Here is a 25,823-nt window from a genome sequence, read left to right as displayed (position 1 = left end):
ATTTGTAGTTGAGCGGGTTTGGGTTTTTTTTAGCTTGTCATTGTTTATTTAATAAAATGGTATGGGCTCTTCAACCACACACAATGACACAACAGCAACAACAACTGTATAAAAATTTCAGTTGATTTTGTCAAAGCCCATTGAGATATTCAAAGTTTCAAACAAAGTGACGGGAGCAATCGGAGTAATTGCACATTTGCACCATGTAGCGGAGCTTAAGCCACAACTCTCTCTCATTTCTCTATAAGAAAAAATCAACAGCTTCTAACATCATAGAGTGTCACCACGTTTGAGGGAGAACATGTTAAACCTCTAAATACAAGGCGCAGATAGCCCAGTCTCTTAACAAACAAAATGGGACACTGCACCAAACTAAATTCACTGACTTCAGCCTAGCTTCCTCTTGTTTATGCTAAACTAGCCTTTCTAATTGTAGCCTTTTCACTAAATAAATAGTGAAACGACCAAAAGTCATTTTCGCTTCATTTCCATTTCGAAACCTTTAAACCCCAAGTGTGGAATAAATTATAAGTATATCTGTATTAGATGACCTATTAGTCTTCATAATACTTTACTTAAAGAGAAGTTTATTGAATGAAATGCTCATAATTTCAACCTTACAATATTAAACTTTTTTACAACCAACCCCACATGCTATTCTCCAAACAAATCCATCCAAGATTTCCAAACTCATGTCGTCAGAAGTCAGAACAGAATACTAAACCAAATTTAAATCTTCCTCTAACACTACACCAACTCTCACTATTATATAACCACAGTCTCACAACATTTTTTCTTCACTTCAAATTCTTTGCACTATTTTGGATAAAATTCCAAGATGAGATTTCAATACCAAGTCTGTACTTTATATTTTATCTTATTCTTGTTGGCATTTGTAGTACAAGAAGGTAGAACAGAACTAGTGCACAATGTGAGTAGCTTGATAGGAGCAAAACAAGCTAGTGGGTGCAACTTTTTTCAAGGCAGTTGGGTTATTGACAATTCGTATCCTCTCTATGATTCTTCAAACTGTCCTTTCATAGATCCTGAATTTGATTGTGAAAAGTATGGTAGACCTGATAGACAGTACCTCAAGTACAGATGGAAGCCCAACTCCTGTGACATACCAAGGTACACTCATATTCAGCTTTTTATGAAAATTTAGCTGTCTTGTATATCTGTTTTTGCTTACTGGGCATAATTGTTTTGCAGGTTTAATGGTCTGGATTTCTTGATGAGAAATAGAGGGAAGAAGATAATGTTTGTTGGTGATTCACTGAGTTTGAATCAGTGGCAATCATTGAGTTGTTTGCTTCATGCTTCTGTGCCAAATTCCAAGACAAGTTATTACAAGAAAGACTTATTAGCCACAGTTACATTTGAGGTAAGTTTGTAAAATGTCCATGCCACTTTAATGAAAAGCAACATAAATTATCACTTTGCAGCAGTGCATGTTTGTTTGTCTCTCTCTTTGGAAGATTCTGTTTCTGTTCTGTTTTTCATCTGGGATCTTTCGTCTTTCTCAGTCATTCTCCTGTATATGAAATCTTCAAGTTGTAAATTAAGAAATATATGAAACACACGCACACATGCTCATATTTTATTCAGTTTTCATTTATCAATGCATCATCACTTAAAGAAGAAATCCACTTTGTGCGTTGAATGATTTTGTATAATTCATTGTCACCAAGTACGGTACGGGTTTAAAACGGTATACTTGAAAAAAACTTAGTTCGTGTTTTAAACGGAACGTCTCGGGAAAAAAACGGAAAAAAAAACGTAAAAAAACGTGGGGCATAAAAAACAGGTTTAAAACGGTAAAACGGGTTTAAAACGCATTATCGTAAAACGGTAAAACCGATGATAAATAATATAATAGATAAGGAGTTTGATTTTCTATGAAAGTGGGAAAAAAAAATAGACACATAAAATAAAAATAAAAATAATACAAATGAAAGAAAATTCAAATACATGAAAGTATCAAATTATCATTACTCATCCAAATACTATAAGTTTTAGATTCAGTGCCAAAACACTATTCAAAATAAGATACTACTAATTACCAACCATAATGGCATAATTAAGTACTACAAATAAGTTAATAACTTTAAAATTTTCAATTAATTATTAATAGTCTAAAGCAAAATAGAACGGTCTCAATAAGTCAATCTAACGCCCACTCTTCAAAAAGGTAAACTCCAAAACCCTTTTTTTTTTTTTAGCGTAAGCTTTAAAAAAAAAAAAAAAAAAAAAAAAGTTTTAAACGGGAGATTTTCAAATCTCGGGTAAAACGTTTAAAACGGGTTTAAATCGTTTAAAACGGGTTTAAAACGTTTAAAACGCATTTTGTTGAAAAACCCGGGTTTTAAACTGGAACCAGACGCCTTGGCAATATCTCGGGTTTTAAACGCATTTTAAACCCGTATTTGGTGACAATGGTATAATTACGTAAAAATTTCAGAATATGAAGTTAAAAAATGACTAAAACTGGTCTTGTCCAACATTTGCTTCATTATCTTTCCCCGATGCAAGTAGAATTGGACTTCTTTCTTGGTAACAACATAAATTTAGCTATTGAACACTTGCATATATGTGTCTGATTCATAATATTATCATTCAAGTATTCAACAGTGCTAAAAATTAATTTCACCTCGTTTCCAAAATAATTTTGCATTAGAATTTGATAGTCGATGTTAATAGGTACATGACTTGATATAGAAGTTAACTTGTTATAGAAAAAAAAAAGTATACCTACTGTGATTAATTACACACGTATACACACTTTGTTCACTTTTTTATGTATTAACGTGAAAAAGTGATAGGACAAATTTACCACACAATACCCATGAATCATAAATTCATAATATTGTAAAGTTTAATGCAAGTGGTGATACTTTATTACGAAGAGGTGATAACTTTTTCAGGCGCATTATGCACCAAAAGAATTGAATCTACCGAGTATGATGTTCCTCTACTTTTCACTTAGAAGTGAAAATATACACCAATTTTTCAGATAACAGTAACACCCACTCATTTGAAATTTGGTAGGAAAATCTTCTTGTGGTCCAATCATTTGCATGTGAGCCACGGGCCACGTTGATTGTGGAGTGTCGTTGTTCCTTCTCAAATTAGAGTTTTATGCAAGTCTCTCGTTTGCTTTCTTGTTCTGGAGAATTATACGTCCACCTGTATTCAAAAAAATTGTCCACATACTATTAGGGGGAAAAAACACTACAATTAGTATTTGTATTTCTTTTTCGTAGACAAATGAAATGAGTGAAAATTATATGTGCACATATCTGCACTAATATTATCTTAGATTTGAAGCATTCAAATCAAGCCAATAGCCTTAAACTCTCGTATAATATGAAACAGCCTTTAAATGCTCATGTGGGGCTACACGTATATATGCATTTCAAACAACTTTTTGCAAAACAAAGACGTTTTGTTATGAGCGAATTTCCAGCTAATGTGGGTGCTTTGCGTGTTTGCCAGGAGTATAACGTCCACTTGTTGCTCTATCATACAACATTTTTGGTGGACCTGGTTGGACAAAGGGGAAGCCGAGTCTTGAAGCTGGACTCAATAGATAGTGGCAGCAATTGGTTAGGCATGGACATGCTGATATTCAACACTTGGCATTGGTGGACGCACAGAGGAAGAAATCAACCGTAAGTTGGATTTACTTATTAATAATCAACCTTGGCGGCTTCATGGTTCATACAATAATTTGGTCGAAAAGTCTGATATTTCATTAAAGTTGTAGTTTTTTAACAGCTGGTACTATACAAAAAAAATAACAAAATTTATGGATGAACTTGGGCTTGTTATAACTTTGACAAGTGACCCTAATTTATCCAGTCCTTCTCTTTTACAATCGGCTCCAAATGTAATGCTGTATGTATAGGCAATCTTGTGTTTTTTGAATGTCGCAGATGGGATTATATGCAAGAAGCGGGAAAATTGTACAAAGATATGAATCGATTGGTTGCTTTTTACAAAGGAATGACGACGTGGGCTAGATGGGTCGACCGGAGTGTTGATCCTACAAAAACTAAAGTCTTCTTTCAAGGAATTTCACCAACTCATTATGAGTAAGCTTTCTTACTACTTTTTCAATCAACTTTACTTTTGGAAAATTTATAAGACAATAGACAGATGAACACGCAAGATTTAACATGCGTTTACGTCTTCACTTTTCTCAAAGACATAAGAAAAATGAAAACTCTCAGGACAAACCCACTTTTTATTAGGTTAAAAATAAGGATTAACTAATATTATCCTCCTGTACTAAATGTCTAAATGAGCCAATTAGGATTTTTTCCTCTCCTATTAGATGGGAAATTAGAGTCTCTCTCTCCCCCAAATCCCAATACATACAAATTGACTTTTTTTTTATGTACTTAAGGAGTTAAGGCATCTCCAATGGAGGTGTTATATCGTAGATAATAGAGTATTAGTTGATAGGAAGGGTGGAGAATTTTCTCTCTCGCTATAAGCTAATAAAAAGTCCGGACGACACTCAAACAGACATCTGAGTAAAAACAAATTCGGACGTTATTTGGAGTATCGTCCCTATCTATTTCTAAAATCACAATTTAAAAATTTTAAACTCGGATGTCACTTGTCAGTTGTCATTTGAAGTGACGTCCCACTTTAATTTAAAATTTAACTTTTTTACACTTTTTCATTAGGAACAATAGAGAGTAAATATTTATAAACTCTACAATAATTTAGAATTGGAATAGTAAAATCCTAATGGCACCTAAATAACGCCTATATGAAGGTGCCCTTAGGGGGTTTCCCCATCTAATAAGGAGAAAATCATAATTGGCTCATCTAATGGGAGTAATACTAGTTAATCCTAAAAATAACAACTGCTGTTCCCATATGAATTTTTCTCGTGCGCGTAGTACTTGGAAATTTTAACACAGTGATGCACTATGTTTTTGGGTACACTTTTTAACTTCTTAGCTAGCGTCTAGTGGTCCAGCTGGGCCGGAAGGACAAAATTTGGTCCTACTCCTAGGGTCCGGATGGGATGGGCTTGGGCATAAACGGACCACATATCCCAAATCCAACAAAAGCATCCATATCACAATGGACCTGTCTATTGGCACGCCTACTACTTGTTTGATCGGCAACGGTATGATTGTTGACAAAATTACCCAAAAATTCCACTTTGTAGGCTTGTAGCACATAGCAGGGTAGCTATGCAGGAAGTTCAGGCACTTACATTTTGAAATTAGTAATTTTAGTTGATGATTGAATCTAACAAAGAAGGATTATCGAACATTGTGACTGTGAGAGACTATGGACCAAGAACCCTAAAACTGCTCCTCTTAAACCAAGCAATGTGTCAAATGTGGTTGCTCTAATGTGGTCCAGCCCACAGATTCAATATTTCCATGGAGCCAGAAAATTAAAAGTACAACTCTGAGAGCCTGGACCCAGGATTCTCTAGATACCATTTTACTAATCCTATTGATTTCACTGTGGTACTTAACTTGACAACATCTGATTCTTCATTCTTCTCTACACTTCCTGCACTGTTGAAATTGCTCACCAGGCACCAAGCACATATTGGAATTTTGTCTCTGAAGTCTGAACAATGAGTGTCAATTTGGGCCATGGACATACCTTAACTTGTCCACAACTCAGCCAAACCCACTTATTTTGCTACTACAAACTGTCAAATTTCAATATGGAATTGGCCCTAGAATCCTGATTTGCCTAGGCCCAAATTCCGTAACGGCAGAGCCAATAGATTGCTCCACACTAGACCGAATGGTGCTTTTGACAGTTGTGCCTCTATGGTTCTGTGCGATTTTAAGACGCATGTTGCCACTTATGACTTTAGATTTTATTTCACTACCACATTTTTTGGCTAATAAAGTGCATGCTTCTCTCAGAGGGAGAGATTGGAATGCACCATCAAAGAGTTGTAATGGAGAAACAATGCCGGTATATGGATCAACATACCCAGTTGGTACACCACCAGAGGCAATTGTAGTGGGCAAGGTGCTGGCTAGAATAAGGAAACCAGTGTACCTTCTTGACGTTACCACACTCTCACAACTGAGAAAAGATGCACATCCATCAACTTATAGTGGTGAACACAGTGGTGTCGATTGTAGTCATTGGTGTCTTCCGGGATTGCCTGATACTTGGAACCAGCTTTTATATGCAGCTCTTCTTTGAATACACAGGACTGATTGGAGCGGTCAATTTACGACAAAGAAAGAAATGTATATTATTTTACCTTACAGGAAATTTGCTATTTCCTTTCTCTTCTTTTTATTTGAGTGGAAAATAAGAAGAGGAATGTAATGGATTATGGATGTAAAGTAATTATTAATTGTTGACAAATGATGGCAAGCAAGTACTGTCATTTGTTCAAATGATATCGATATGAAATATAATTGATGAATATGTTTTTTTTTTCCCAATAAACACGATTGATGAATATATGATCCTGGATAGCTGGAGAGTTGTGCATGTTTTATAACTACCAAGTACCAATACCCGACTAGAAATCTTGTTATCGTTTGAATTCTTCAGTGTGCATTTTTCATTTTTATGGAATAAAAAACTAGTTTCTTCAGTGAGCTTTAGGCCGGGCCCAATAATGGGCCTTACAAAGCCGAACAAAACCCAAAACATATTGCTCGAGCAATCTTGCAGCAAAAGTAACTCCATATTCGGCCCATGTGTTATCAGGCGCGAGGTTTAAAGAGTGATAAGAATGAAGTGCTACGTGTATGCTGTATCATCTTCTGCCAGTATGAATCATTAGTTCGCCCGTTCAAAGATTGAGTTGAACTACAGTCAAACAACAAAGAAGCAGCTGAGTCAGCTTTCACATTTCTATTTACAAACACGTAGCTTATGTATGAACAGATGTTCAAACATCCCAAAAACAGCTTAAAACCAACATCTCGGCATTTGTTGTCTTTATAACAACAATTTGATCTCTTGCACTTTCATATCTATCTCTGACTTAGTTCATACACTTGTCTTTAATTTTCAATTCTGAAACCAATCTAGACATCTAGTGCCATTTCAAACCATATATCGTCTATTTTCAGCATACTCATTAGCAATGGCTTCTGATCAAGGTAACAAGAAGGATTCAATTAGAGATAAAGAAAACAAAGAAACCGAGTCTGAGGAACCAAAAGTTGCGAAACTGACTCACCAATTTGAAGAATTAGCAGAGCAAGTGAAAAACTCAGACAAGGCAATTGGAGATAAAGGAGATGATCAAGGCAAGAAAGAAGACACTCAAGGTGAGAAAGAGAGCACCAAAGGAGAACAAGAGGGCAAACAAGGTCACTCTATTGAGGAGATTGGCAAGTATAGAGCACAAGCACAGCAGAATTCCATGGAGGCAATTAGGAAAGCAAAGGAGCGGTACGCGAAAAAGAAGGAAGCAGCTTTGTCTAGTCCTAAAAATGTAAACCAACCTGAAGATCAAGGACAAGGTGGTGCAAAAGGTGAAGATCATGATAGAACCGAGAAGGGTTCAGAGAAGGGAGGTGCTTCCAGAGATACTGCTCGAGAAACAGCTCAACAAGCTGCTGAGAAGGTGTCGGAGAAGTCTAGTGCTGCCAAAGACACGGCCGGTGAAATAGCTGAACAAGCTAAGGAGAAGGCGTCGGAAAAGGCTACTGCTGCCAAAGACGCAGCCAGTGAAACTACAGCTCAACAATCTAAGGAGAATGCGTCCGAGAAGGTGAGTACTGTCAAAGGCACTGCCTATGAAACAGCTCAACAAGCTAAGGAGAAGGCTTCTGAGAAGGTTAATGTTGTCGAAGATACAGCTCAACAAGCTGCTGAAAAGGCATCTGAGAAGGCCGGTTCTGTCAAAGACACTGCAAAAGAAACAGCACAACAAGCTACTGAAAAGCCATCGGAGAAGGCCGGTGCTGTCAAAGAAACTGTTGGAAAAACTGTGATCGATTACACAACGCACACAGCTGAGCAGGCCAAGGAGTATGCTGCCAAAAAGGCGCTAGAGGCAAAAGATGTTGCTGTGAGTACGGGTGAGACTGCGGTACATTACATTGGTGAGAAAACCACAGAGGCCAAAGACACTGCATTAAATGTTGGCAAAAAGGTGGCTAGTTACGCTGGAGAGAAAGCAACTGCAGCAAATGACACTACTATTGGTGTAGGTAAGGGTGCGGTTTATTGTGCTGAGGAGAAGGTAGTTCAAGCAAAGGACACTACCATTGAAGTTGGAAAGAGAGCAGCAGGGACTACTGTGGAAGTTGGCAAGAATGCTGCCGGGTATGCTGTCAACAAAGCAGCTGAAGGCAAGGATATTGCTGTAGAGACAGGTCTGCGTGCTGCACATTACACATTGCAGAAAGCAGTTGAGGCAACGGAAGCCACAGCAGGTGTTGGGCGAAAAGCGGTGGAGTTAACAGGTGAGAAGGCACAGGCAGCAGAGGACACCGCCATCAGAAAGGAACACGAAGCGCAGGAACACAAAGAAAACTTCAAACAGGAAGTGAAAGAATCATCTAAAGATAAGGTAATAATTCATTTTCTAGTGCCAAGTGTTGGAATCTCTACGACTATTTCGAAATACTATTGTGTGTGTGGAAAGTGGAGAAGATTAACTAAGTGTGTTCTCTCCACTTTAGTGTATTGTGGATAGTCCAAGTGAGGTATAAGAGGAATTCCTCTACAATAAGGGTGTGTCTTTAGGGTATAAATGTTTTTGTGTTAGGAAGGAGGACTCACCAAAGCCACACGCCCACACCGGAGCCTGGTCGGACTTGGGCTTGGGCTTAGTGGGTAGTGCATAGTGGCTAACTAATCAGTGCAAAGTCAAACTGTTGTTAACCATTGGAAGGGGCGAAATCTTTCTTTTGTCTTTGTCTCTATTATTGTTTTCTTTATTCGCAAACAACACCAAGAACAATACTTCTTTAGAAAGAAAAAAAAACTAAGCTAGTTAGAATAAATGACCTAAATTGAAATGCAACAATAAACTTGCAAGACCTACTGATAGGGAGATGTACCTGTTCATGTTATCCTTGCATTTTCACACAGGGAGGCTTTGAGAGCAAACAAACTGAAAATATGAAGGGGCCAGGTGATAAGAAGGCAGTTTGGTAGGAGCAAAAATTTTGCCAACTGAAACTACCAAGAAGCATGGAACAGAAACAAATTGGCAAGGTGGACAGGGAGGTGGCAGCTTAGTAGGGGCTGTGGGTGAAACTTTGGCTGAAATTGCTCAGTCTGCCAAAGAAATGGTAATTGCGAAGGAGCCAGATCGAAAAGAGTAATTGAATTACTGATATCTAGGTTTTGTAGTATTGCTTTCGTTAATGGATATATTACTACGTATTAGAATGTAGAGTGCAGTTTGTAGTGAGACATTATGTAAATGAATAAGAATTTGTATTTAAATAGCAACATACATTGCATTTCATAAACATGATAATGATAGTACAAGATGTTTTCATAATATCTTTACAAGCAAAACTGGTAGCAACTCTGAAGCTGGGCTTTGATGCAGGTTAGCAAGTTGTAGACCTGCAAAATAGCTTTTGTTGCTGCTGGTTCTGGCACTGTATATGGCACGATCTTGCTTTGTTTCTCAGTTCCTCAAATGCCCTCATTGTTTCAGCATCAAAACCTCCTGCAAACTGGTAATAGGAAAGAAATCAGTTGATATAATTCTTAAGTAATGAAATCTTGAATAAGTTTAGAGATAAAATAATTGTACCTGATGTACTCTGAAGGCAAACCGCACTCCTTGAAGTATCAATTCTTCTTGTTCAGAGCCACCACCTACAGATTCCAACTCAGCAGAAACTCTTTTCATGTATTTCATAGCCAACTTTACAGAGGCCACCTTGATCTGCACAGATTTGAAACAAATCTGAGTTAGCCAAGTGTATTGAATCTGTAACTGAAGTTAGTCGCAGTGGGTGGCAAGAGCAATATGGTTTAGATAAATGGACCTAAAGAAAATAACAAGGAAAACAGACAAAAACAACTAAATAAATCAATTCCCGGATATCATATTTTCTTTTAGAAGGCTTAAGATTTAAAAAACAATACAGGCTTTATTTTTTAAATCATGAAATAAAAGGGAAATGTTTTTTCAGAATCGTGTAAAGGCTGTAATATATAACAGCATTGTTAAAAGGAACTGTGTATGGTCTGATTCTCTGGTGTTCCAAATCATTTCCTGAGCCTTTGATAAAATAATAGATTAGTACCAACGGTCACCTGATGTCAACCTTCAAACTAGTAGAACGAGGTGAGTAGGACCAAAAGGCATATTAAATATGGTGTTTTATGTGCTTTATGCAAAGATGCACTGACACCCACTATTTAATACACAGACTAAGTACCAACGGTCATCTCCTAAAAGAATATGATTCTCTGTCCAATATTCAAATCCTCGAATACTCCATGTAGATCCAAACAAGTCAATGAAATATTCAAGAACCTTTTTTCCTCACAATAACTCATACAAGCGTGACCACGTGCATAGAAGAAATCAGATTAAGTCTCCCTAAAAATTTGCCTATCAGATCTTGTTTCTTCCCAAGGGACTATTCTTTCTATGTACATTTGTATAATAGGTTTATGGTGCAAGTTATTTTGATATTAATTAATCAAGCAATGTTTCATGTCTGCCATTCTATACAAAGAGCGATGCAATATAAACCAAATACACTAACTCGAAAGGAATCAAACAAGGAAATAAAGAAGATTGGGAGGCGGGGGGTTGTCTCTCACCTGGGTAACAAATCCATTATCAAGCATCCAATTTGTGGGAATATTGAAACTTTTGTATTTTTTCGTCGCAGACTCTCTCATTCTTGATAAATTATACGCACCGTGCTCCAATCTGTTTCAATTAATGAGTATTAGCCCCATTTGCACACATTTATAACCGATTTTCTTTGATAAACACATTAAAATTATTAGCATCTGGGGTTCGGAACTTCGGACCAAGATTACTTACTTTTCTAGTAGGCCTTGCATTTTCTTTAGTGCTGGACCACAATGTTGTCTCAAATCATCACTAAATGATACAGTTTCAGATTCAAGTTTCTTCAAATCACAGTAACCAAAAGCAGCCTCTCTCAATGCATCTGCCTTCTGTTCTGGCCAATCAAAATGTTTCAACACTGCCCTCTCATCCACCTGAAATCAACATAATATTTTTTTAAATGTCTGCATTTCAGTAATTTAAATGGGGTTCAGTTGATTTTTTATAGAAAAACTAACCAAATAAGAGAGCTCATCATCCAGCCACTTGACAAATGCTACCACATCTTCAATGTTGGTGAATGTAGCATTTTGAACTTCTTTAATTAAAAACTCAATGAACTCTCTTTGTGTTTCAACATCCGTTTTAATCTGCAATGGTAAGGAAAGATTAGCGTCTGCATTATGATTCCAACAATAATCCATGTATACTTTAAATTGACTTCTATATCCTTTACTCCTCAATTTGTAGAGTGTGGGACCACTAGATTTTATGTTTACTGTATAACAGTTGACCTCCTTGAGCCATGAACTCATTAAATTACAAAATGCCAAAGGGACAACCAAAATCCAAAGAAAAATATCTCTCATGGAATTAACTGTTCTTAAGCAAACAATGCAAGTTTAACTAGCCACTATCTGCCTTCGGGCAACGAGAGTGTCTTAAAAGTTAAAACACAATCCCCTTTCTTGATTATGAAATATGTTGTCTTAGAACAACAATGTCTCCAACCAGCATTTTAGCCCCATGCCGGAGTGGCACCTACTCTAATTAGCAACACCACATGGGATTGCTTAATTGATTTCATCAACCAAAACTTAGAGTCAAACTTGAATATTATGAGCAATAATGATCATAAACAAAAAGTTAGAAATTTAAAGAATAACTAAGGGTATTGTTGTCATTCAAAGATCTTTTATCCAACCAGTGAATCAGAAAATCTTGAAAGACTGAAAACCAGTTCAGTCAGGCTCGTACTACAAAAAGCTCAAATCAACTCAAAATCAATTCAAAAATCAAAGCTTAAATTCCACTTCAGATTAGTAGTCATTAAACAAAACTATAATAATAAACAATGGCAATTACGTAAATTTACCAGAACTGACAAATTGGAAATGACGAACAAAAAAAACTTACAGCAAGAAGATGACTAGACCGGTTCTCAATTTCCCCAATCATATCGCGAGTATTAGCTGCTGACGAAACTTCCGAAATTCCAACACCGGAATCTCGCCTTGTATCTCTCCTCATTAACGAGTGATAAAATTCCACTACCTCCGGCACTCTCTTCACTTTCTCAGCCGCCCCAACCCTCCCCCCTTTCACCGGCATTGGCGGCGGCGGTGGTGGTCGGGGAGCTACTTTCGCCACCATAGGTGGTGGTGGTGGCATTTTCAACAATGGAGGTGGTGGTGGAATCGGAAACGACCCCGAAGACAATGAAGAAGGCGATGTCGAGGGAGACGACGATGGCTTCGGAGGGGGTTTTGGGACCCTAGCTACTTTAGTTTTCACACAAATTTCTTCTGATGAATTTGTACGTGAATGTATTGGTGTATCAGTTTCTTCTTTCTTTACTAGATCTACTACTGCTACTTCACTATTCTTCATAACCTCATGATTGTTTGTATTACTAGACCCAACAATAATGTCGTTTGATTTCAAAGATTTTTTCAAGTTTTTCAACAAACTGGACTTAGATGACAAATCCACTAGTCCTTGGAACCTCTGTGAAGAAGAACAACACTCATCAATTTTCTTCAACTTGTCTATCTCTTCTTCCATCTCTTTCACTTTCTTCTCATTCTCTTTCCTTTCTTCTTCAAGTTGCCTCTTCAACTCTTCATTCTCAGTTTCTAAACTCTCAATCCTCTTTTTAGAAACTTCTATCTCTGCATCTTTTAAAGTAATCTCATTTTCTAAATAGGGAACAATAGCAGCAGATTCTTTTACCAGTTTCAACTCTAGAATCTCAGTTTTTAGTCTTGACTCCTTTTCACGTAATTCTTCTACTAGACGAAGTAGGTCGGAAACATCTGGTGGACGTGGTTGAACTTGAGCTGATGAACGTGGGAAATAAACACCGAAAGAACGAGAGAACACTGTTTTCTGTGATGAAGACTTGGTACTAGTATTAGAGGCTGGTGATGATGGGTGGTTGTGGTGTTTGGGTGTTTCTGGTTTGGGTGTTTTGGGTGATGATGAGCTCGTTTTCTGTAATCCCATTGTTGATTTCAACTTTGTCACCATTAAAGCTTGGTGGTTTGCTTGCTTTAATCTTGGATTGAAGACATTGGTGGGTTTGAGGTGAAGCTTGTGAGTGTGAGTGAATCAGTGAAGTGAGTGAAACTGTTTGACAAAATTTACTCAGAGAGAGAAAGAGACGAGAACAGAAGGCACAACTAACGAGGAACGGTCTTTTTTTTTTTTTTTTTTTTTGTTTCTTGGATCTCTTTTTGAGACAAGCAAGAGAAAGACAAGTGAAAGTGTTGTTTCCAACTTTCTAATTTAATTTCTTTGTCGAGAGAGATTTGAGTTTGGGAATATCGAGGAGGATGAAGGATTGGGAGATGGGGAGGAGGGTTAAACTTGGGTGGAAAGTTAGTGGTGTGGGAAATAGTAACTTTAGATGTAAATTGTGTAAATAGAAAACGTGCACTGTAAAATCGTGTTTAAACGTTTACGGTAGACTCTTGCTAAAATTAGATAACATTTTTCTCCTCCATTTTGCTTTTAGATAAAGTTTTCCCGGTTAGTGATATTTGAACTCGTTCTATTTTATGACAAACATTAACATATATCACCTAATAATTTATGTTTGATCAACTAAATTTCTTAAGTTTGAGACTTTGAGTTCCGGGGACTGGGATGAAACTAGGGGTGGGAATTTGGCCCTAACGAACCTAACCGGCCCTTTGAGTTCCTAAGCCCTATAAAGTTCTTCACAACTAAAAAGATGAAACCCAGCCCTAATGCTTTGAGGCAGTGGCTAAGCTAAGATTCAAAAACATGTTACCCTAACCAAGCCCTAACCAAACCCTAACAGGCCTATTTCATACTTTTACTATAAATACACATACTATAATTGTCAAAACTTTTGTTAAATATTTTCAATTAAAATAACATTGTCGCTTTGTAATTTATCACTTATACCCGAGGGTACTTTCCAATAACTTGTTTTATATAAAAAAACTTTCAACTTAGCGACCATGAAGAACAACGATCTTCCTTTAATAAAAATAAGACTTTATTCCTTTGATCATCAAGTCAAAGTCCATAACTTATTATTCTCAATTTCTTTTCTCACTTATTTCTTATAAATTATGTTTTTATTCACAAAGCCAAGTCTAAAACTAAAGGTTTCCTTCCACACCATTAAAGCAAAATCTACGGAGGCGGACATTTGTAACATGAAACAAAAACACCATTTGTCGGAAAAATGACATTTATAATCTCAAACCTTTCTCCATCACTTGTTCAAAAGCCAATATTTTCATTTCCATATACAAAGCTTGAATCACTTTTAAATTAGAAGAAAGGTAATATTATATTTGTTTGAATCTATTATAGAAATAATTTATGATATTACAAATAGTTTAACAACTTCCATGACCCTTTAACCAAAACTATTATGTTTCTTCTTTATATCTATTACTTCTTCCTTTAAAATGATAATATAATTATTTGTCTATGTATTTCAATGTTAAATATAATTTTAGTGAGGTTTGAGTACAAGGAAGAACAAGTTCGAACTCTCGATGTACTTGATTCATTAGATTGTGGATGTGCATTTTTAAATTTTGGACTTATGGGGATTATTACTAGATTGGTTGGACTTTGAGTTTGTAGATTATTGTACATTTTTGTAATATAAATGAGTTTTAAATGATGTAGTAAAAAAAACAATATATATATATATATATATATATATATATATATATATATATATATATATATATATATATATATATAGGCCCTACCCAAATCCCTAAAGCCCCGACCCTAAAGCCCCTTTAAAAAGGGGCTAGGGTCGTGGTCGGCTTGAGATTTAGACTTGTGACCGGCGGAGCCAGACCAATATTTTTGATTTTTAGGGTTTTAGCCGACCGAATTCTAATATCTGAAGGGCTTTAAATGTTTAGGGCCGGGCTAGCCCGACCTGGCCCATTGCCCACCCCTAGATGAAACCCAGTAAATAGTGTAAAATAAATCAACCACGTGTTAACTTCCGTTTTCAATTGTTTTTTCTTTCTTTACTCTCTATTTTAAAACTTGGACCTTTTTTGGCTTTTCACTCCGATTAGCGTACTTTGTTTCCACAATTCCACTGTTGGTCTTCCTTTTTAGAAACACTTTGGGCGTGCTTGATAATACATTTTTCCGCTGGCAAATCAACATTTTCCCACTTAAGAGCCCATTTGCCGCTGCTTGATAGCATTTTAGGACTCGGCAAACTCTTTTCTCATTTGCCGGCAAATACATCACGTGACTGAGTTTTCCCGCTTCACACGGGAAAAATATATCCAAGTTGGAGATGGATAAAATTTGCCAGAGGAAAATCAAGCGGAATTTTCCCACTCCAACCCTAGTCTGGCAAATCGATCATATCGCTACTCTATTCTCTTTCCCTCTTCTTCTTCAACACCGCAAAGTGTGGGTCACTCTCTCCAAAGACCGCCAAGTATGAGCTCTCTCTCTCTCTCTCCACAACAACCTAATAATAATTTTTGTTCAATTCAATTAACAAACTAGAGGTTGCAAATTTTAATACTTTTCTTCTTTTTATTTTAAGAATCAAAACAAGCAAACAACTCAATCGTCTATTTGAGCTACTTCCTCTTTTCCTTGAGCTTCACTCACTTGAGTCACTTCCCTCTAATCTGTAAGTTTCTATATTATCATTATCCGTCACATTGTCTTTTTTAGATGTTGAAATAGTGTATGTATTTTGTTGCTATATGATATCAATGCTTAAACTGTCTGTTGTTTGTTCTATGTTCTTGCATTTACTGTCAATGTTGTTCTTGTTTAGATAAAGCTTTGATTTTCTTGGTCCGTAGTTACACTTTTTGAAAAAATTATTTTATAATGTGACATAAATATGAACTGTAATTTATGATGCATGCACTTTTTGAGAAAAATGAAACACTCCCCCTTTCATTCTTTAATGAAGATTTGTCTTGTTCTAAGATAGTTGTTAAATTTTAACATCTTGTTTTGATCAATAATGTTTCGTTTGCTTAATATCTGTTCATTGAGATTGTCTTTATAGGTTTGTAGTTGAGTGTGTTATAGAAATGGGTTGGACTTGGAAAGAGGTGACTGAAGAGAATGGTACAATTGCCTTTTTGTGACCTCGAAATCTAGAATCACACAAAAAAAAAAAAACTGAGACACATATTAATGACTGATAGATTTAGCGACACTTATTAATGATTAAATGAAGACGTTTCCAATTCCGAGTGACTAACTTACTTGACAGAAGACTGATCAGCTGACTTTGAAAATGTGTTGGGAAACATGCCTTGGTGTTTTAGTGTCTAGAAAAACAAAATACGTCAGTGTTCAAAATACAATGCAAGTCTCTTTTCGACGTAAGAGACTTACACCAACAACTTCTATTAAAACAATATTATTTAACATAAAATATAGTAATCCAAATAATTAAAACTTACGTAAACTTTCATGCATATACATATTCTGTAGACTTACTAAAAACCATTCCGCCTTCTTCAAATGTGGTTTATTGGTGGAACCAAAGCTGATGTAAGTAATGGGTATCAGGGTAACGCGTTTAATTTATATTGTTTAAAGCTTAGTTTAAACTGGAAACCTGATGGATTTACTTACCCGTTTGTACTTAAAGCTTGCGGGGAGATTTAGTGTGTCTGGCGTGGGGTTTTGGTCCATAGTGTTGTTTGTAGAAGTGGGTATGAGTCGAATGTGTTTGTTTGTAATGCTTTCGTGGCCATGTATGCTCGGTGTGGCGAGCTTGATGAGGCAGTAAAAGTGTTTGATGATGTGTCTCAAAGAGGGATTAGTGATGTCGTGTCGTGGAACTCTATTGTGGGTGTTTTTGTGAGGAGTGGGGAGGTGGGTAGAAGCGTTGAATATGTTTGGTGGGATGGTCGAGGGGGTGTGGGGTTGAGGCGGATGTGGCGAGTCTTGTTAATATTTTTCCGGCATTGCTTCGGGCATTAATGCAAGGATCTTTGTGGTGGTGGTCTAGTGCAGTCCGTGTAGTGTGTAGTGTAGTGTAGTATGTGTGTGGGTGGAGGTGCGTGTAGTGTAGTGTAGTATGTGTGCGGTCGCGGTGTAGTGTGTGTGTGGTGGTCTAGTGCGGGGTGGTGTGAAGTGTGGAGGAGTGGAGGAGTGGTGAAGAGTCAAATGGTCGGGTGGTGTGAAATGTGGAGTGGTCTGTTTGGGTGGTCAGCCGCTTCTTGTTGCTTGCTAGTGGAGTTGGTGGTGGTGGCTGATCTTTGGTGGAGTTGGTGATGGGCTCTTGCTCCCTACTGCTTCTTTGTGGATCTTGGTGGAGTTGGTGGTGGCTGCTGCTGGCTTTGGTTATTCTTGGTGTTGTGGATCTTTGTTGGTGGTAGAGTTAGGTGTGTGTGTGTGTGTTGCCTCGCTCTTTTGCTTCTAGGTTAGTATGTGGAAGTATGTGGGATGAGATTCAAAAGTACGTTGAGGGAAATTGATGGAAGAATGGGGTCCGATGAAGGGTGTGGGGGTGGAGTTGGATAGGAATCGTGAAGTTAGTGTAAATACTTGTTAAGATTGTGTTGTGTTTAGTTGATCAAACCGATGTTAGCTATTTGATTTTGGAGCTTGGCCTTACTATAGGTCCATGTCCATAGGTTTTGATTTTGGAGCCCGGCCTTACCATAGCTATTTACATGAAAAACTTATTTTTCAGATATTGGCCCTTCATCGACACTTGCACTTAGACCGCATTGTCTTGCTCTTCATGTGTACAATGGGACTCTTTGAATGCTCCCTGTAGGATAGTTTGTGTGTGTGTGTGTGTCGGTGGTGTGTGCTCTGCTAGCTGCTGCCTATGCATGCGGCTTGTTGCTAGTCATTTGGTATATATGTATTTGTATCTCGACTTTGTGGATATTTTAGTTGTTACTTATTATTACACTTTATAAATTTTTGTAGAATGAGGAGAACTACACGTGAGCATAAAGGCGTCAGCGACTTTGGTGGTTGTTGTTATTGCTCAAGCTGTGATGGCATACTACGATTGGTGGTATAGGATATATATGACTAAAATTAGGGTTGTTAGAGCTATCTGAGGGCACCCATACCTAGGGCTCAGCGTAGGAATATGGATGCAACGGAGTGTTGTGTTAAGGAGGTTTTATATGGGCCGGTGACCGCTATTGTCATAACATGTTGAGGATGAATAGAGAAATGTTTTGTAAACTTCGCCTCCGTTTGCGTGGACTTGGTCTTAATGACAGCCGGTATCTGTCAGTCGAGGAGCAAGTCGCGTATTTCTTGTACACAATTGGGCATGACATGCGACAACGAAATATTGAGTTGCAATTCTTCCGCTCATGTGAAACAGTCCATCGTTATTTCCATGTGGTATTGCAAGTGGTTTTGAGGTTATATAGAGAAGTGGTCAATAATGCTACCGCTGCAAACTCTCCTAAGCAGTGTTCGGAAACAAAAGAATGGCATCAGTATTTTCAGGTTAGAGAGATATAGAAGCATGTTGATGTCCATTCTATTAAACTTTTGACTTATAAAATTGTCGTTAACAACCATTTTTGGTTTTAGGACACTGTGGGTGCTATTGATGGTACTCACATTGCTACCAAAGTAGATGTGGAAGACCAGGGTAGATATCGTAATAGAAAGGGTGTCAGCCAAAATGTGTTGGTTGCCTGTACATTTGACATGAAGTTTACTTATGTACTTCTTGGATGGGAGGGTTACGCCCATGATGGTCGAGTCTTGAGGAGTGTCGTATCTATACAGGCACAAACTTACTCTACCCTTTGGTATGTCAAGGTTTATAATTGTAATATATCTTAGCACATAAAAATGTCATATACTAAACTTAACATGACACCGTCCCAGGATCAAAGTACTATCTTGCGGATGCTGGTTTTGCATTAGTCCCGGGATTCCTCACACCCTTTCGTGGCACGAGATATCATCTCCGTGACATAGGTACAGAGGATGCTCAAGATTACAAAGAGTTGTATAATTTTAGGCATTCGTCATTGCGTATGGTTGTTGAGAGAACAATCGGGTTGTTGAAGAAACGTTTTGCATGTCTTAGGCATGCTCCTCATTATGATACGAGTGTACATACAAAAGTAATCCTTGCATGTTGTGCTATCCATAATTTCTTGAGGGAGGAAAACCCAGACAGTATGTTAACCGATGAAGAATCGAGCTCGAATGAGGAAAATGGGGATGCGGGCATTAATGAAGATGACACTAATGATAATGAAGACCAACAAATACCAATTGATATGGTACCTGCCCACGGTTGGACAAATTGGAGAGATGCTTTGGCTTTAATGATGTGGCAAGATACCATGGGACCACATTAAATATGTGATGGTGTTTTAATTATCTTTTATAATAGATCACGTTGTCTTTTTAATGTGAATTTTTATTAGTGAATTGGTGCTTGTATTAATTATGGTTTTTAATGGATATTGTTATCTATGAATTTGTTTAATGAATACTTATTAGAGGTTGTTAGTTATTAATGAATTTGATATTGTTTTTTTATTTCTTTGTTTGTATTTTAATGATACTTCTAATAGTTATGGCTAGGCGGGCGGGCAACTCATCCAAGGGTAAGGGTGTGGTTAGTGAGGGTGAGGTGACCAAACCCACATTTCCCGTGCGAAACAAATTCGTTGGTACCCCTCAATGGATGAGATCTTAATCGAGGTCTTGTTAGAAAAAGACTTTAAATGGTTTAGGTAGGAAGTCGGACAATGGGTGGAAGCCGAGACCTTAAAAGAGGTTCTTTGAGGCTGTGAATCAACGATTGAATATGTCAATCGGGAATGACAACGTCACGTTCTAGGCTGAAAACAATGAAGAAAGATTACCTTCTTTGCCAAGGGCAGCCGAGGCTAGTGGTTTTGGTTTTTCGTACAACCTACAAACCAAATGTATTGATGTTGATCATGTGGCATGGGAAGAGTATTGCAAGGTAATATATTTTACTAACTTATAACTCTAAATTACTACTTAAACTGGAAATTTAGTCTAACTCCTAGAGTACCCATTATCGATAGACTAGCCAAGAGCCCCAAGACCCCTGAAGTAGAATTAAGCCACCCCGACTAAATTGGCACTAGATGCCCTCGACCAATCGGGGGTGCCCGACTGCTCGGTCTGCGTGCAAGGCGGAAAACTTGTATCTGAACTTAACCATGGATGATGGCCGTATATGTCCCTGTGGCTTCTAAATCAACAATATATATCGAAAATTCAGGTACCATTAATAATAATATTATACATCCATTGATTTTAATCCCTCTGTTCCCATGACACGAATATAGCGATCCGATATGCTATAATGTACATGCAACATTGAAAAATGTTGACCCCCTTGTTCTTGAGAATCTTATTCTAAAATATCTAAAACACATACCAAATTCAAGAATAACAAGTGCGTTCAACAACTATGAAGTCTACTGCCATGAATACTCCACTGAAGGGAATGAATACTCCACTAAAAGGGGGGAGGAGGTCGTATCATCAACCACACCCGAGCTTTCACCGTGTCCACCAAATCTTTCACCACTCTCAACTTGTGTATCTGCTTGAACACTCTCAGCTTGTGAAGTGTCATCAAAGCTTAATAGCCCAAACCTTGCATCAACGTTGACAATATGATGTGAAAAGTCATTCCCAAATATTGCACAAGCTTCGGCAAAATGAGGAAACATCCTCTCTCTTAGGTGCTTATCTTTGGGATGTGTCTATAATAATAAACAATTTCTTTTATAAGCACACTAGGGTTATATAACTTCTACTAATAATGTGTTACAAGATAGACAAATCACTTACCCTGAAATACGCATCCCATGTTTGACGATCAGCCTCAATAAACTTGGTGTGTTGGTTGTATGTAAAACCAAACTCAGTAGTGTCGATAAGCTGTTTGATAGTGTTGTAATCCTTCTTTATAGTTTTAATCCTCTGATATACATGTACAGATTCAATTGACAAGTTAAAGCGTTGATTCAAAACCTTAGCCGCCTCTTTTAAGGTCCCAAGGTCAAACCTATTCCTTGACGTTCTACCAGTCCCATTTAGAGACTTCTCCAACAACACTTGAATCAGGATGTCATCCATCATCGGAGACCAACGGGTGAGTTGCAGACCTGCCATAACTATGAAAAGAAACTGGGTTGGAAACATCCGGCGATTCTCGCGACGGGCAGTTATTCTCTCGATAAATTGATAATATAAAGAAGCACTATCAAAGTACTAATAATTGAAGTATATAACAATTTAAGAATCCAACTCCAACAAAGTATAGTACTCTGTGTTATCATGCTCCAACTCTAGCAAACGTTCTACGGTATCGGCTTACAATTAAAATGAACCCTAGAAACCCCAAATTCAACTGTCAGGCGTAGTTACCATTTTCAAAATTATTTCCTTTGCTTCTCGGAGATCTCCACATCGACCAAAGAGATCTACCATGCCAATACATAGTGATTTAAATTGTGTTTCACACCAAATCTGGCCGTGTAACTAAAAACTGTACAACCCTCAAGGCCAGAATGAATACAAGCAGAAAGTAAGCTTAAAATGGTGATGCTCTTAGATTTGACACCATCATCCACCATACGGCCAAAAGGTTCAAAGGCTTCTAAACCTAGTCCATGGTTAACTGTATCCTTCGATTGTCTATAAACTACCAACATGCAACATATATTAGAATTTACCGATGGTTTTCTCTAATTAAATCATGTCTACAAAAGTGGGGCACAGTAAATGTCAAAACTATTAAAAAGAGCACACACACACAATTCATGTTATCTTGATTTTCTCATATCCATTATGGAGAAAACAAATATTACATGGACACGCTATACTTTGAGAATAATCCGTGTCGGATACCTATCTACGTCTATCGTATTCGGACACATCACACACACACACAAATTGTATGTAATATACCTCAATTTTTATATTTTGCCATGCAGTATCGTGTCGAGAGGCAGGGGACACCTATCGTGTCCATGTACCTTGGGAAAAACTAACATGCATTCACTTTAATTCTATTCAAGTTGAATTCTCCAACTAACACAAATCATTGAAATAGAATCTCCTAACAAGAATATGACAAACAAGTATCCATGCCATATTGCCATCCACTTAAAACACCCCAATATAAATATATAAATAAATCTTTAACAAAAAGCAAAGACAGAGAAAGCTAACCGTACGTTGTGTATGTGACGATTCGAGTTAGAAGTAGTATTCCAAACGAGAAAAGAAATAAAAGAGAGCTCCTTATAAAAAAATAGTCCAAATTAATTCTTCTCTTTATTTGAATCTAGTTAACCGTAGATGGACATCAACAAACAGAACTTAACATGCAGAACTCCATGCAAACAGAACTCCATGCAACTACATCTCTGATGTAAAACAATGTAAACAAAACAATATAAATTCGTTGATAGTGGTGCTGTTGAGTTTGTGTGATAATGTATCGTGTTATATTGGCATTAGGAGATTTGATTAAGTATTTTACTTGATTAACCAAATAAAAAGACAGAAAGAGAAGTAAAAATGGCAAAATTTGAGTAAATTTCTAACCTTGATTTGAATTAAAAGAGGAAGAAGGCAGCTACCTTGACTGAGAGAGAGAGAATACAGAGGAGAGAGCGAGAGAAGTCATTTTTTTTAATAGATCTAGGGTTAAAAATATTTGCCGAATTTGCCGGCAAATTTTTTTGGGTTATCAAGCACCGTCAAACTTGGCAAATAACATTTGCCAACATTAGCTCTCGACGAAACAAGCAGCGGCAAATAGTTATTTTCTTGGTAATTTGCCGGCTTAAACAAATTATATCATGGGAAAATGTTTTCCCTCTTCCATATTTGCCCAGCATGCGGAAAACTTATCAAGCAGGCCCTTTGGGATTCATTTGAAAACAAAGAATCAAAAAACAAAGAGTGATGGAAATCGAAAAACTTATATGTATACAATCACTCTGGAGCCACTTTATGGACTTACAAATTGAATTAAGACTTCATATTTTATAGATATGATCTTCTCATAATAAATAGTATGCCTATAAAATTTTATTATATTTAAATATTTTTAACTTTGCGAAAACTAATATTCAATTTTGGTCATTTATCTAACGGTCCAAAATTTTTCAATTTCATAATAACATTGATTAGATTAGACATATTTGAATTAGTCGAAAAATGGTGGGCATGTTATTCATGGATATCATATCTACAAAGTATCATCCTTTAATTCAACTTGTAGAATGGATAACCTGCTGATAACTATAAAATGAATAGTCTTACCTACGAAATAAAGCGATGAACTCTAAACGCAAGTAAAACTAAACTTAAACTTTTGGGTCTATGTTTTATCAAAGATTTCTACTCTCAATCCTATGAGATATAGTGGAGTAGATAAGTTCGTTCCACTCCTAGTGCTCTAGCATGGATGTTTTCTAATCTAACTAACTAGTGGTTTTAAGTCTATGAGAGTTTTCTGAAGGGAATTATACTACGATGCAACTACCCACAAGATGCAACTAGTCGGTTATCTAAATAATTATGGGAAGGCTACGTTGATTCTATGATAAGGAGTTAGAGGGGATTGATTCCACCTTAACTCAACTTAATCCACTAACGACGAAATCGTAAGTAATCGAATGAAGCTGCCTTGTGAGAACAATTTGGTTATTCCTAATCCCTAATTATACATGGCATTTCTACCAATCATAACTAGCATGTGAACAATTAAACCCATTCTCATGGTGAACTAATCATTTCTAGAGTGGAATAGAAAAATCACGGCTGACTCTACGATAATGGGACTCAAGCTTTCATCAAGGCTTCACAACCCCTCTAATGGAGGTTTAGCCTTGAATCATTCCGCAATCATTTCTATTTAGATTAAAACTAAACATAATATAAAGCATTGAAATTTACTTAATTTAACAATAATGAAATCTAATTTAATGACTAAATTGAAATAAGGACATGAATTGAAATTAGATCTAGAATTGGATTAACAAAAATCGAAATTGATAAAGAATACTACTTTATTGATTTAATCAAATTGAAGAACAAGATCCAAGGGTTTAATCTAATAAAGGATTTGAAACTAATTAAATAAAACAATTAAATCTAGATCTAGAAGCTATTTTAATGGCTACTTTCTATTCTAAGCTATCTACCCTAATTCTCTACTATTTTATCTACCATTAACAAAGAATTAAGCTTTTGTTTTTATACATTCAGATCAAAAATCGTGCATGGGCTTGGAGCCATGGTTTGGGCCGCAAGAATCGGGGCCCAAAACCCAATTCTTTTCAAATCAAAAGGCCTCTTCAGCTGCAGTTGGCTTACACAGACTTTTCGTCCACTTCTGCTCCTCTGATTGGGTCAAGGCTTGGACCATTGCAAAGCTCTTTCCGAGCCGGTCGTTTTGACATAAGGTAGGCCTCAATCCGAGGTCTAAGTCCAAAGATATGGCATTGGAAGTTAGCGACTTTTGCTCCTTTATCTCATTTGAAGTGGCACATTTACGCACATAATGGACTTTGAAGCCCTGAAATGCATAAAAAATACTTAATCGGTATTAACTCTTACTTATTATTCACATAATTGGTCTAACAATTATGATTATTAAGGGGTTAAAACTACAGTTTGGGCTCTTATCAAACCACCCCAAACAAACATTTTGCTTGTCCTCAAGCAAAGATGAGAAATTAGAATAAGTGACCAAAAATGGAGTTCTACCTAATCTCGTTTATTTGAGTCGCGATTGCATTGACCATATACAACAAGGCCTTAAACCACTAGGAATTCCCTAGTGGACGAAGTTATAGCCTCGTGAGAGTTTTCAGTGAAGGTACTCACAAACTTCATCTATACTTCAACGACTAAGAAAATAAAACTATTGTTTCCTTATTCATGCTCAACTATCTATACATCTCTCTAGCAATTACATAAGAATAACCGGTCAAAACCCCTAAGTTAATATATGCGTAATAATCAATCATCTACAATAAACATATATACAATGAGTAAGTCTTATCAAATGTTTAGCGGGTTTGTTTTCGAGAACTTCGGAATAAGCGTCCTTAAGTAGGTTCTCACAATAATAGTCAAGAAACAACACTCTGATTTTTCCACTTTCGGGTTTAGCTACTCCGATTAATACGATTGGGTACACTTTACCTTACAATCTCAATGACAACAAGGAAGCCAGGGGTCGATCAAACACATCCGCCCACTTACTATCACACTAACCTATTCCTAATTGAGCTAGAGGTCTTTATTAGGTGTTCACGGGGATTAGGAGGTGGTTTAAGAAGGAAGGAAATGGATATTCAAAGGACAAGTCCGAGATAATAGAGTCTTCATTATTATGTAACTTAGAAAACCTTGTTATTTTTCTTTTGCTTCTATACTTTGTTTCCATCCTTAGCCATTTTTTTTTTTCTTTTCTTTGGCTTTTGACTTCCTTTTATTCTATTTTTGGAGTTTTATTTTATTTCTATTTTTCTTTTCTTTGGATGGAAACTTCTTTTCTTTATTTTACGAAGCA

General features: G+C 36.9%; 4 protein-coding genes across 6 annotated transcripts; 2 read left to right on the top strand and 2 right to left on the bottom strand.

Annotated features, from left to right (window-relative positions):
• The first annotated feature begins 479 nt into the window (after positions 1-479).
• On the top strand, positions 480-6,453 carry LOC147505534 (protein trichome birefringence-like 38). The gene is made up of 5 exons (XM_086558030.1): positions 480-1,131; positions 1,213-1,384; positions 3,496-3,671; positions 3,936-4,094; positions 5,913-6,453. Exons 1-5 carry the CDS (start codon positions 839-841, stop codon positions 6,199-6,201), a joined length of 1,089 nt encoding a protein of 362 aa, XP_086414156.1. The 5' UTR covers positions 480-838; the 3' UTR covers positions 6,202-6,453.
• A 452-nt stretch (positions 6,454-6,905) lies between these two features.
• On the top strand, positions 6,906-9,670 carry LOC147505533 (uncharacterized). Of its 2 annotated transcripts, none has more exons than XM_086558029.1 (2): positions 6,906-8,539; positions 9,533-9,670. In XM_086558029.1, the coding sequence occupies exons 1-2, from the start codon at positions 7,103-7,105 to the stop codon at positions 9,545-9,547; spliced, it is 1,452 nt and encodes a 483-aa protein (XP_086414155.1). In that variant the 5' UTR covers positions 6,906-7,102; the 3' UTR covers positions 9,548-9,670. The 2 variants fall into 2 exon arrangements, with proteins under 2 accessions (XP_086414155.1, XP_086414154.1); XM_086558028.1 differs by lacking the exon at positions 9,533-9,670 and adding an exon at positions 9,064-9,272.
• Positions 9,398-13,501, bottom strand: LOC147505532 (Tetratricopeptide repeat (TPR)-like superfamily protein). Its single transcript, XM_086558027.1, has 6 exons — positions 12,161-13,501; positions 11,263-11,394; positions 10,997-11,178; positions 10,768-10,879; positions 9,743-9,877; positions 9,398-9,662 (listed from the first exon to the last, which is right to left on the bottom strand). The coding sequence occupies exons 1-6, from the start codon at positions 13,271-13,273 to the stop codon at positions 9,534-9,536; spliced, it is 1,803 nt and encodes a 600-aa protein (XP_086414153.1). The 5' UTR covers positions 13,274-13,501; the 3' UTR covers positions 9,398-9,533.
• A 7,062-nt stretch (positions 13,502-20,563) lies between these two features.
• Positions 20,564-23,059, bottom strand: LOC147505531 (uncharacterized). 2 transcript variants are annotated; one of them, XM_086604154.1, is made up of 3 exons: positions 22,841-23,059; positions 21,077-21,402; positions 20,564-20,988 (listed from the first exon to the last, which is right to left on the bottom strand). In XM_086604154.1, the coding sequence occupies exons 2-3, from the start codon at positions 21,398-21,400 to the stop codon at positions 20,698-20,700; spliced, it is 615 nt and encodes a 204-aa protein (XP_086460280.1). In that variant the 5' UTR covers positions 21,401-21,402; positions 22,841-23,059; the 3' UTR covers positions 20,564-20,697. The 2 variants fall into 2 exon arrangements, with proteins under 2 accessions (XP_086460280.1, XP_086460281.1); XM_086604155.1 differs by having other exon boundaries at positions 22,876-23,059.
• Positions 23,060-25,823: the final 2,764 nt, after the last annotated feature.

This window comes from Coptis chinensis, chromosome 4 (genome assembly GCF_015680905.1).
Source record: "Coptis chinensis isolate HL-2020 chromosome 4, ASM1568090v1, whole genome shotgun sequence".
Taxonomy (NCBI): Eukaryota; Viridiplantae; Streptophyta; class Magnoliopsida; order Ranunculales; family Ranunculaceae; genus Coptis; species Coptis chinensis.
This window is presented reverse-complemented; position numbering and strand designations above follow the sequence as displayed.

Bases quoted from the DNA above. Each gene is read 5' to 3' on its own strand.
- LOC147505534 (XM_086558030.1), top strand. From the start codon at position 839: ATGAGATTTCAATACCAAGTCTGTACTTTATATTTTATCTTATTCTTG. The intron at 3,672-3,935 runs GTAAGTTGGATT...TGAATGTCGCAG, and splicing joins CACAGAGGAAGAAATCAACC to ATGGGATTATATGCAAGAAG. The intron at 4,095-5,912 runs GTAAGCTTTCTT...TGCTTCTCTCAG, and splicing joins ATTTCACCAACTCATTATGA to AGGGAGAGATTGGAATGCAC.
- LOC147505533 (XM_086558028.1), top strand. From the start codon at position 7,103: ATGGCTTCTGATCAAGGTAACAAGAAGGATTCAATTAGAGATAAAGAA. The intron at 8,540-9,063 runs GTAATAATTCAT...ATTTTCACACAG, and splicing joins AAGAATCATCTAAAGATAAG to GGAGGCTTTGAGAGCAAACA.
- LOC147505532 (XM_086558027.1), bottom strand. From the start codon at position 13,273: ATGGTGACAAAGTTGAAATCAACAATGGGATTACAGAAAACGAGCTCA. The intron at 9,878-10,767 runs GTGAGAGACAAC...AAATCTGTGCAG, and splicing joins ATAATGGATTTGTTACCCAG to ATCAAGGTGGCCTCTGTAAA. The intron at 9,663-9,742 runs GTACAATTATTT...TCCTATTACCAG, and splicing joins TTGCCTTCAGAGTACATCAG to TTTGCAGGAGGTTTTGATGC.
- LOC147505531 (XM_086604154.1), bottom strand. From the start codon at position 21,400: ATGGCAGGTCTGCAACTCACCCGTTGGTCTCCGATGATGGATGACATC. The intron at 20,989-21,076 runs GTAAGTGATTTG...TTATTATTATAG, and splicing joins CATGGGATGCGTATTTCAGG to ACACATCCCAAAGATAAGCA.